Raw genomic sequence first — 12,807 nt, forward strand, 5'->3', positions numbered from 1 at the left:
TTGGATGGACTACCTGAAAGTTTTGCTTAAAAAAACGTAGACACCATACATCAAAAAATTATTAAAGAAAATTGCCATGAAGTTTTAGAAAGAAAAGGTAAAATAGAAGTGGTAAAAAAATCAACTGATCATCACCTAAAAGAGATCCCAAGATGAAAACTCACAGGAATATTATAGCTAAGTTTCAAGATTCCCAAATACTACAAGTAACTAGAAAAAAAATAAACACTGTGGAGCTACAGGCAGGAGAACAAAAGATTACTAGTTTTTAATAAAAAGACCAAAGGGCATGAAATATTATATTCTGAAGAACAAAAGAGCTTGGTTTACAACCAAGAATTATTTACCCAGCAAAACTGAGCTTAATTCTGCATGGAGAAGAATGGATATTTAACGAACTAAAGGACTTTCAAATATTTGTGAGGACAAATCCAGAACTGAATAGAAAATTGACCTAAAAGAATTAGGAGAAACATAAGAAGGAAAACATTAAAGATCAATTTTAAGAGATATAATAAGGTCAAACTGTTCACTTCTTATGTGGGAAAATGTTATCTGTAACTCTTAAGAATATTATCATTACTTGCATAGTTTGAAAGAGCATACATAGAAAGATTGGGGTTGAGTTGAGTATGATGGATGGTTCTGAAAAATAAAACTGGGTAGGGAAAGGTAAAATGGAGTAATTATCTCATACTAGTGTAGTGTGTATGGTAGTGCTAGAACCTTATTCTCATCAGAACTGAGTTAAAAAGGCAATAATGCACACATCTAGAAGGATGTAAAAGTCTTCTTAACTTACAAAGAATTCAGATGAGGGGAGAGGATAAGATAGGGACTCTTACTGGGGTGTGCAGATCAAAAATATAGAAGAGTAAGGGAGGAGGATAAGGGGAGATTCTTAGTGGCACTGTACATTAGTGAATTAAGAAGTAAATTACACATTTGAAGAAGGACAGGGTAAAAATAGGAGGGAGGAAAAAATAGTGGGGGAAAAAAGGAAGGAAGGAAATGCAAAGCTAGTAATTATAACTGGATGTGAATAGGATGAACTCATCCATAAAATGGAACATTAGAATGGATTTAAAAACAAAATGCCAATATACTGTTCACTAGAAACACATTTAAAAAGGAGAAATACACATAGAGTAAAAATAAAGAGCTACAATAGAATTTGTTATGCTTTAATTATCCAAAAAGGAGGGGAAGTAATCATTATCTCCAACAAAGTTAAAGCTAAAATAGATTTAATTAAAAAAGGTAAATAGGTATACTACATTATGACAAACATTACCATACATAATGAAGTAACATCATTACTAAATATATAAACACTAATGTTATAGCATCCAAATTTTTAAAGAAAAAGCTAAAGGAATCACGGGTAGAAGTAGATAGTAAAACTACAATAATAGGAGACTTCAGTCTTCCCCTCTCAAAACTAGATAAATTTTACTAAAAAATTATGTAAGAAAGAAGTCAGGGAGATGAATAGAATTTTAGATTAGCTAGATATGATAGATATTTGGAGAGAACTGAATGGGAATAAAAAAGAATATATCTTTTTTTAAGAGTGATCCATGGTTCCTTTACAAAAGTTGGTCATGTATTATGGCATAAAAACTTTATACTTACGTGTAGAAAAGTAGAAATAGTAAATAAAAATACATCATTTTTTAGATCACAATGCAATAAAATCTTTAATAAGGAACCACAGAAACAGATTAAAAATCAATTTGAAGACTAAATAATCTAATAAAGACTGAGTGGGTTAAAGTATAAGTCATGGAAAGAACTTTATAAAAGAGAATGACAATAATGAGGTGATATACAAAACCTAATGAGTGTAGGAAAAGTAATAACCAGAGGAAAATTTGTATCTCTAAATGCTTACCTCAATAAAATAGAGAAAGAGCAGACCAATGATTTGGATATATGATAAAAAAGAAATCTAGAAAATGAACAAATTTAAATTCCCCAATAAAGTACCAGATTGGAAATCCTAAAAATTAAAGGTGAGATTAATAAAATTGAATGTAGGAAAATCATTGAATTAATAAATAAAGCTAGGAATTGGTTTTATGAAAAAGCACAATACACATATATAACAAAGGGTTAATATGATTAAAAAGAGAGGAAGAAAAGACTAAATTATTAGTATCAAAAATGAAAATGAATCTGCCGCTAAAGGAGATGAAATCAAAGCAATTCTTAGATGTTATTTTTGTCCAATTATATACAAAGAAATTAAAGAATTCAAGTGAAATGGAAGTATATTTGCCAAAATATAAACTGCCTAGATTAACAGAAGAGGAAATAGAAATAAACTTATTTTAGAAAAAGAAATTAAAAAGGTCATAAATGAACTTCCTAAGAAAAAAGCATCAGGACTAGATGGATGTAAAAGTGAATTCTATGACATATTTAAAGACTAATTCTAATATTAAGAAATTATTTGGTATAACAGACAAAGAAGGAGTCTTACAAATTACTCTTATGAAACAAATATAGTGCTGGTACCTAAACTAATAGCAAAAATGGAGAAAGAAAATTATAGATGATATTCATTAATTAATATTGATGCAAAAATCTTAAATAAATTGCTAACTAGAAGACTATAGTGATACATCACAAAGATTATACATTGTGACCAAATGGAATTTACACAAGAAATGCAGGGGTGATTTAACGTAAGAAAAACTATTAACATGATAACAATTACAAAGATAAAAAAAAATCATACAATTATATTAATAGGCACAGAAAAACTTTTGACAAAATACAATACTCATTCCCATTAAAAAACACTTGAAAACATAGGTATAAATTGATTTTTCCTTAAAATGGTAAGAAGTACCTACCTAAAACCAATAGCAAGCATTATTTTTAATGGCAATAAGTTAGAAACCTTCCCAATAACACCAGGAATGAAATAAGGATGCCCATTATGACCAATGTTATTCACTATTGTTTTTGAAATGTTAATAATAGCAGTAAGACAAAGAAAAAGAAATTAAAGGAATCAGAATGAGAAGTGAAGCAATAAAACTAGTTCTTTTTGCAATCAATATGATAATATACTTTGAAAATCTGAGAGATTCAAGTAAAAATTTGTTGAAATAATAATTTTAGCAAAATAACAGACTATAAAATTAATGCTTGTCCAGCTTTTTTATATACCACCAACAAAACTCTGCAAGAAAAAATAAGAAGAGATAATCCTTTAAAGTAATTATTGAAAGCACAAAATACCTGCCAAGACAAACCCAGAAACTATATGAACATAATTATAAATCACTTTTTATACAAATAAAGTCAGATTTAAATAATTGGAGAAATATTCATTGCTCATGGATGGGCAGAACTACTATTAAAACAATGACAATTCTGCATAAACTAATATACTTATCTAATGTCATTCTAATTAAAGTACCAAAAAATATTTTGTGGAGCTAAGGAAAAAAACAGAAATAAAATTCATTTGGAAGAACAGAAGGTCAAGAATCTCAAAGGAATTAATTTTTCAAAAGTAAAGGAAGGAGGTTTAGCAGTATCAAATCTTAAAAGTTTATTATGAGGCATTAATTATCAAAACTATCTGTTACTGGCAGAGAAATAGAAAGGTGACTCAGTGGAACAGAGTAGACATGCAGTTAGCAGTAGTAAGTGATTATAGTAACCTTGTGTTTGAAAAATATAAAAATTTAAGCTTTTAGGATAGCAATTCACAATTTGGTAAAAATTTGTTGGGAAAACTGGAAAGCAGTCTGACAGAAATGGATGATTTGACAAATCATCTTACACCATTTACCAAGATAAGGTCAAAATAGATACATGCCCATGATATCACAACAAAATTAGAAGAATATGGAATATATTACCTATTAGACTTATGAACAGGAAAAGAATTTATGAACAAGTGAGATAGAGAGCAGTGTGAGGTATAAAATCAATAATTTTGATTATATTGAATTAAAAACATTTTGTACAAACAAAACCAATGTACCCAAGATCAGAAGGAAACAAAATCATGGGGGGGAGGGGCGGGGAGGAAATTTGCTGACAGTTTCTTGGATAAAGGTCTCATATCTCAAATATATGGAGAACTTTTCTAAATTTATAAGAATATGAGTCATTTCCCAATTAAAAATGGTCAAAGGTTATGAATAGGCAGTTTTCTGATGAAGAAATAAAAACTATGTATAGTCATTAAAATGTCCTAAATCATTTTTCATTAGAGAAATACTATTAAGGAGAGACTCGTTTATTCTTGTGCTTTTTAGTGTTTTAAACAGGAAGTAGTGTTGAATTTTTAACAGTGAAGTCCTTTTTAAAAATTAATTTAAAATATTTTTTGTTATATTTTAAGTAATGAACTGTCTCCTTCCCATCCTTCTCATCCCATCCTAGAGAAGGATATCATTTGATACAAATACATTTTATGTAATAGAAAATAGAAATCTTTACAGCAAAATCAGGAATAAAGACATCCATTATTATCATGACTAATTAACATACTTCCAGAAAATGCTAACTATAGCAATAAGACAAGAAAGAGAAATTGAAGGCATGTGTATGTATGTATCTATATACATATATGTATATATATACATATACACACATATGTGTATGTGTATGTATGTATATATGTGTATAGATATATACACACATATACATATATATTAAACAAAATGTTTACTTTCTGTAAGACAATGCAATGATTTACTTAAAAACATATTGTGAATCAATCAGAAAATTAATTGAAAGAATAGGTTTTCAAGTTGCGTGATTACAAATAAATCCACATAAATCATTATCATTCCTATATATTACTCACAAAGCCCACTAATGAGTTAAAACCAAAAATTCCATTCAGAATAATTACAGAAGTTAAAAAATATTTGAGAGTGCCTCTACCAAGATGCATCTAGGATCTATATGAATTCAACTCTTATTGCAAAAAAAAGACATAGCTAAGTAATTTAAAGAAACTTTAATTGCTCATGGGTTGATTGAGCAAATATAACAAAAATATAATTCAATCTAAATTAATTTATTGAAGCAATGCTCAGATTTTTAAATAATTTTCTTATAGATTTAGAGAAAATAATAAAGAATAAAATATCAAGAATCTCATGAGTAATAAAAAAATAAACGGGAAGAAAGGAGGTCCCTGTATCAACTGTCCAACTATGCCACAAATAATTATTTTCAGTGATTTAGTAGCAGTTTATAAATAGAGAGGTTGAGTAGTGAAACAGATTAGGCATGCAACACAGAAAAAAAGCAAAGATAGTTTAGTATTTGGTAAACCTGAAGACCTAAAGTACTGGTATATGTCCAATATTTGACAAAACTGGGAAAAATGGAAAATGGTTTGGTGGAAATTGAGTTTGGATGAATTAGTTCACTCTGATGGATAAGGCAAGCATTCTTTACAACACAAGTGACAGAAAATATCACAGAAAACAGAATGGACAATTTTGCCTATATCAAATGAAAACATTTTGCACAAACAAATGCAATGCAGTTAAACCCAGAAAGGAAACGTGTAACTTGGAAAAATCTTTGCAGCAAGTTTCTCTTATAAAGGTAGGTCTCTTTCCAAAGCATATGTAAGTTAGTGATTCAAATTTATAACACTCATCAAAAGAAAAGAAAGAAAAATCTCCAAATAGATACATGACTTAGAGAACTGTGGAGAAGCAATTGAGTTAACTAAAATAATTGATAACCAGAAAAATTGCAAGATATATGGTAAATCCACTTAAATTCTTAGCATTCCTAAACATAAATAAGAAAAGCGAGGAAGTTTGCATTAAAAATGATTAGAGAAGGTAAAAAATACTTGGGAAGACATCTTTCTAGTTTATCCAGGGACTATATGAATCTAACTATAAAATTTGCAGAAACAATGAAAGACCTAAATAAGCAGAGAAACATTCATTGCTCATGGATGGGTTGAGCCAATACAATAAAAATTGCAATATTTCCTAAATTATGTACTTATTCAGTGCTGTACCAGACTTCTAAAAGAATGTTTTATTGGGAGTCAGAAAAAAAAATCCTATTAAGGCATAAAAGGTCAAAAAAGTGGAGGAAATAGCAAAAAGAGAGAGAGAGAGAGAGAGAGAGAGAGAGAGGTCTATTAGTATAATTTCAAACTAGTAATTCAAAAAAGTAATCATTAAAATGATTTAGTACTGGTTTTGAAAAAGAAGTCTATCAGTGGAATAGATCAGGCACATATACAAAAGCAAACAAATAAAACAGCATACTGTTTGATAAACTCATATTTCCCCACTTACTATGGGAAGGATCCACTTTAAAAAAAAAAAGTAGCTCTCTATCCATTGAAGGTGAACTAAATAAATTGTGATACACAAGTTGATTGTGTATTGACCCCAACAAAAAGATATGACAGTTCCTATCCTCTTTAAAAGGTGGGGAATACATTGGGAAACAGAGATGAATTCAAAATAAAAAAATAATAAACACTTTTTAAAATGGTGAATGAACACCAGTTGTTTTTGAGAAGAAACTTTTTATTCAGCTGCCTTATAACTTCTTTTACATTATTTCACTAGATATGATAGTACTGTGTAATAACTAATGAATCAGATGTAGATGGATGCTGTTTCTTATGTGAAAATCTCCAGAGGTCCAGTACCATGTTTTACAATACAAATATTGTAGATTAACTGCCTATTTTTAACATTGTGGCCTATGGGCTCTAAAGTCTCTTCTAATTCTAAAACTATGAACTTATTATGTATCCTATATCCCTGAGGGAAATCCCTACTTGGTTTGTTGGAGAACAAAATCTGAATGAGGTAATATCCCTTTTTGAAGAGAAAGAAGACAGATGGTGAGACTAAGGTAAAGACTGATGGCAGGTTCAACTAGATTAATAATATAGTGAATTGTCCTAGAAAGAATTGAATAAGTGGGTATTTGTAAGAATAGCGATAGTAATGTTATCTAGAATAGCCTGACTTTGAGGCATAAGGTGAGGATCTCCAAAAAAATGGGAGTGGACTTAGTAAAAGCAATACATAAAAGAGACAGCACTAGTATTTATAGTTGAAGAAAGTTAGTAGAAATGAAAAAAGTCATTTTCTTAGAGGCACCTAATTACAAACAAAAAAATAGTTATATCTCCACTGGAGTCTTTATTCTGTGGCTCCTCTTTACTAACCCATCCTCTTTATTTTTTCTTCATTTTCAGCTGGTTGAGCATTATTCATATAAACCAGATGGACTCTTAAGGGTTCTTACTGTTCCATGTCGGAAAGTTGGCTCAGAAAATGGTAACTTATTAATATAATGGGTTTTGATTATTTGGCTATATTAGCAAACAAAAAATATAATCTCTGAAAAACTAGAATTTGATTGGATCATGTTTACCTTAATTATTTTAAGAAATCATATAAAAACAAAAGATATTATGACTTTGAGAACTTTAAATTTTAAAACTGATACTTGGTATATAGATGAAAAAAATAGCTGAATATAAGAAGATATACCATCTGGAGGAAAATAGTTTTAACAGATGGGGCATGCATTTTGCAGATAATATGTATTTCACAATCACTATTTGGGATTCAGGAACTATTTTTTTTTTGTAACAGTAATTGTCTTCCATATTTTCATAGGTAACATTGACTTTGGCATGTCAAGACCACCTCTTCCCTCCTCTCATCCTAAGGTAAATCTCATTATTAGAGTCAGTGAAGATTAAGCATTTACACATATCAGCAAATAAAAAATGAGATCTTGTCTAACATTACAAATGATCAAAAAATCAAAAAAAGAAATGATCATGTTGACATTTCAGAATACATTACTTTATTAATAGAGATTTCCATGGAATATTATATTAAATAGCAGGCTCTTTTCAGTCTTAAAATAAACTTGTTCATTATTTTGAACAAGACTTATGTATCATATTTTTTTCAACCATCGTATTGGTGACTGTTAGTTAACGTATGTTTAAAAATTCTTTAAAGTTAATAAAGATTAGGGCTTAATTTAGAACATTTCTCATATTAAGCTGGGAAGTTCTTAACTTAGGACTAAGCAAATATAAGTTACCTTTTTCTTTTGTATGTGTAAGATCAACTAATATTAAGTAGCATATTTAATGATACCATTGAACACAAGAATGAAGTTCCTATGGGGGAATTCAGCCAGCATAATCTACCTATATGGAAGTAGAATTAGAATGGTCAGTGTCTCTGGACCTTTTCGACTTGTTTCAGGTCGATTCAGTTAGAAGGTTCTCCAGACTTGTTGTTGACAAAGTCTATGAAACATGCAATGAACAACATTTTTTTAAAAAATCAAATTGATAGTATAGCAGCAGAGCATGTGAAGTCTGAAGAAGTCAGAGCATTGCTTTAAAAGAGGGTATAATAGTGAATGATGGGGATGTCAGGACAGTGGCACTTCTGTAGATTCCCTTTGCTGTGTGATTTCCTGACTGCCTCTGAAATTGTGTGGGGGGAAATCCTATTTTGCTAGAGATCATAGAAACCAGTAAGTTTTTTTAAAAAGATATGAGAAGAAGATGGAGACTGGGTTTTCCCCACTTTATTCATTACTACTGCTGAAAGCTCTGCACAACTAGCTAAATTTACTTTTCACCCATTGTACTGATGTTTGTCTAAACTATATGAATTAATAACTTTGTGTAACACAAAGGCTTTTTAATGTTATTACATTATTTAAATAAATATGTTATCACATATTTAAGATCTACTGATCTTAAAAAGCCTCTAAGGAAACATTTTCAAGGAAACAGATTTTAAGCTCTTTTTGATGAACAAATTTTAAAGTGGTATATTCATTAAATGTTGCATAGTGAACCTTATTAGTGAAATGTTAGGGGATTTATTGGTAACATTATTTCTTAAAAACAAGTTAAAAAGAGCATCTGTCATAGAAGGTATCCATTGTTTTTTGAAAAATTTAATGTTCCTCTTTGACATTATGGTTTCTAGAGTTGGTCAACGGGTGGAATTATCTCAAGAATCAAATCATACTCCTTTCCAAAGGCCGGCAACAAAAAGGTGCCTAATGTATACCATGTTTGCTGGTTTCTGAATAAGTGGTAGGATGTACCCACACTCAGCTCTGTGCCTTTTCCTGTTTGGTTTGCATCTGTTAAATGTGTGTTTGTCTACTAACATTCTGAATGCAGAGATCCTAATCCTTTTCAATTTTCATCCTTTTTTCTCATCACTGATAATCATCTTTATCATCAGTGATTCAGATGTAGCCTTTGTTTTATTGCAGCAAATTCCTTGGCTGTCTTTATCTTAGGCATATGATGTGCTTTTCATGTCAGTCTTTGTTTTATTTCATGTCTGATCATTTTTTTAGTGTTGTAATTACTCAAATGCATGTAGTTACATTGGAAAGCATTATCCTATCAGAAACCAGATGATGCCTTTGGGGCAAGGTTGCAGTACTAATTGACAAAGTCAAATTTAGTATTATAATGGTAATAGATATGTAAGTTGTTTTTTTACTAAAAAGAAACTATACTTTGTGACCGAATATACTAAATAATTAAAGCTGGTTTCCCTGCAGATCTTGTAATTTTTTCACCATAGCTGTGAAGCTTTTTAAAATACATATTGGAGAAGGCAGAGATTGTGAGACAGAAAAAATGTCATTCAAGAAGCAGTAATTTTAATATTTGATATGTTTCCTTTTTTTGCTATATGATTGATTTCTGAGGTAAATAATGCAGACATTCATTACTGTAATTGTTTTTCTTATAGCAAACTTTGCCCCCAATTACTGGTAAGACTAGTTATATGAGTCATTCTTTATGGTTTCTACTGTAATTCTTGATGTTATTTACAAATAACGCTTTTTCATAACACAGTAATTTTTCAATCCGTTTCGTATTTTAACCTCAAACTCACTCTGTAGGCTTTATGCCTAGTTTGCTTCTTGAAATTAAGATATGTACTTGGAGATCAAGACTAAGGAGTATATGACTCAAAAATGCTCTTCCCAGTATGTATAAAGAATTTATTTTTAAAAATGAATGTTCTTCATCCTGTTGACAATACAAGAGAAATGAACTTTTAACTGCAATATATTTTTAAATAAGACATCAGTGAATTTTTCTGGCATTGGGACCATGACCTGCACACAAACTGATTCACGCTCTGCATAGTCAGTCAATTTATTAGGGATATCTCCCTAGTTAAAATGGATTCCAAAAAAATTTCCAAACCCACAGCCAATTTACCTGCATGGATTGGTACTCATTAGGAAAAATGAAAGAAACCTTATGACATAGTCCAGTCAACTCTTGGTTATCAAGAAAGGTACTATCATTGCAGACATTCTTTATATTATTTTATTGTTATGCAGTACTAGAGGAGTAAAGAGTTGTTAGTTATTTTAGAAATTTGATTTTCTTTAGTAGACAGCCAATCAAGATATTTCAGTACACATACTTGCACATCACAAATATACCTTTGGAGCTCTCCTTTGCCCTTAATTGATCAGTACTATTATATACTTAGAAAAACAGGCTTAGTCAGTAAGAATTGAATATATAGCATCCTTTAAGACATAAATTATCCATGAGAGGCTTTTAAAATAATGGTAGAAAGGAGGCAGCTACATGGCTCACTGGATCTGGAGTCAAAAATACCTGAGTTCAAATCTGGTCTCAGAAACTTATTAGTTTGTGACCATGGGTCAGCCACTTAACCTCTGTTTGCCTCAGTGTTCTCATCTGTAAAATGATCTTTGCTAAGAAAATCCCAAATGGGGTCACAAAATATCAGACACAACTGAAAAATAACTGAACCACAAGTATAAAAATGAAATCATTCAAAATTTGTTCTGAACCAGTTTCAATTGGGGTGACCATTGTAGGCTTTTATAAATAAATGTAGATAATTAATGGCTTCATTTAAGAAGCAGATATGAAAATTTATGTGTCACATCCACAGACGAAATTTTATCAACAAATTATGTACAGGTTATTTTACCTATGAGAAGTGGAAATTTGTCAGACAACTGATTAACTTGATCAAAGTAAATAGTGAATGAATAATAATTAAGGAACAACAATGCATTTAGCAGTCTGAATCAACTCGAGTCACTGAATTAACAATTTGCCATACTTGTATTATTGTTACTATGACAACGTGCATTTTTAAAATACTTTAGAGGGTGGAAATCATACTATTTATGCAACATTAAAATGGTTTCAAACATCATCAAACTGAATCCTCAAATAGAAAATAATCAAAATTATCTTTAAAAATTGTAATAAATTCAAACTTAAAATACTCATCTATTATTTGCCCGCAAACCCTCTCATTTATATATATTCTACAAGCTGTCTTTGTAAAGCATCAATACATGTGAATAAATTATTTATGGTTTCTTTTTTGTATTGTTTTAAGTACGTAAGAGATGGCATGGCCATTGTCAGAGTAAGGGAGACTTAGGGTCCCCCTGTCGTTTCTCTACTGAACATGTAGATCATATATGACCTTGCTACTGTTAACCCTCTACCTTATATTGGGATTGAAGGAAAGTCATCTATTCCCTGAACATAAAGCATTGAACATATCATTTCACCTCTGTGGGCTTTAGTTTAGTTTATACAATGAGGAGCTCAGATGTCTGTAAAGTTCTTTTCTAATTCAAGAATGTTAGGATTCCTAATATAAATAATATGAGTGTAGTTATATTGCAAGTACTAAAAGTTTCCAGTCATATAGTCAAATGAGCAAATACATATGTATTAATATAAGCATATATGTATATATGTATGCATATATGTAGGTATAGTTTCCAAAAGCTTTTATTTATTTATTCCTTCCGTCATTCATTCATTTGTTTGCTTGTTTGTTTATTTTTTTTATTTACACTTATTCCACAAGAAGGAGATCCCAAGATACCCTAGTAAGAAACAGAAGTAGATGTTCTACAACACTAACCAGAACTACTCTTGTCCCTAACCACAGACATATTTGTCATTCAGTGCTACTCTAGTTTCATTGGATATAAGGGAAAAGTAATCGAGATAAAAAAAATCAGGGGATGGCAGTGGAACCTGTTGTAACTTTATTTCTAACTCTGGTTTCTGTGATCAGTCTATTCAATCAAGCAGATAGGAATATAATTTATATACTCTAAAATGGCAAGTAACAGTAGAATATTAAGTGTGTTGTCTATTTTTCCTCTGTTTTCAAAGCTCCAAAATCTGACAACTTCCTTTCCCCTAAAGCTATTGATTGGGCACTTTCAAGAGCAAATAAATGGAGAAAATTAATGTTCAACCCAGAATATAATTTTTTTTCTGTGATTTAAATATATCATTAATTAAATGTTTGCTTTTTGAAAAAAGTCAGCCATGCAAGACAGAGTTAAACATCAAGAAATTGGGAGGGGAGTGGAGATAAAATCTTAAGAATCTAAGAAAAAATTCATTCAATTTTCTGTTTAGAGATGTTGGCAAAAGTGAAATTAAATACTTGACAGTGTGATTATGATTTATAACCTATCAGTGTTTCCTTCAGAGAGTGGAATACATGCTGGGAGAATTAGTCATTTGTCTTTTTGAAGTATAACATCTAGTTTCAGAAAGATGCTCAGCTTTTTTTTTTTTATACTTGTTACAATGGCACTATATTGTACTCATATGAAGTTGCAATGTCCTCTTTTCAGACTCTTCTACTCATAAACTGTTGTTGGCAAATTATACAATTAGTGGATTAAGAACGTAGCAAATATATTGACTTTTGATATTGTATGTATGCCTCC

General features: G+C 30.3%; 1 protein-coding gene across 4 annotated transcripts in view; it reads left to right on the plus strand.

The window, feature by feature from the left end:
- SYK (spleen associated tyrosine kinase) overlaps nucleotides 1-12,807 on the plus strand; it is a 249,456-nt gene that overhangs the window by 201,654 nt on the left and 34,995 nt on the right. For 3 of the 4 annotated variants that reach the window (XM_072611766.1, XM_072611759.1, XM_072611775.1), the window contains exons 5-7: nucleotides 7,229-7,310; nucleotides 7,656-7,708; nucleotides 9,003-9,071. In XM_072611766.1, the coding sequence (XP_072467867.1) occupies nucleotides 7,229-7,310; nucleotides 7,656-7,708; nucleotides 9,003-9,071 (204 nt within the window). The remainder of the gene's footprint in view (nucleotides 1-7,228; nucleotides 7,311-7,655; nucleotides 7,709-9,002; nucleotides 9,072-12,807) is intronic. The other variant, XM_072611782.1, reaches the window with a different exon arrangement.

This window comes from Notamacropus eugenii, chromosome 1 (assembly GCF_028372415.1).
Source record: "Notamacropus eugenii isolate mMacEug1 chromosome 1, mMacEug1.pri_v2, whole genome shotgun sequence".
Lineage (NCBI taxonomy): Eukaryota > Metazoa > Chordata > Mammalia > Diprotodontia > Macropodidae > Notamacropus > Notamacropus eugenii.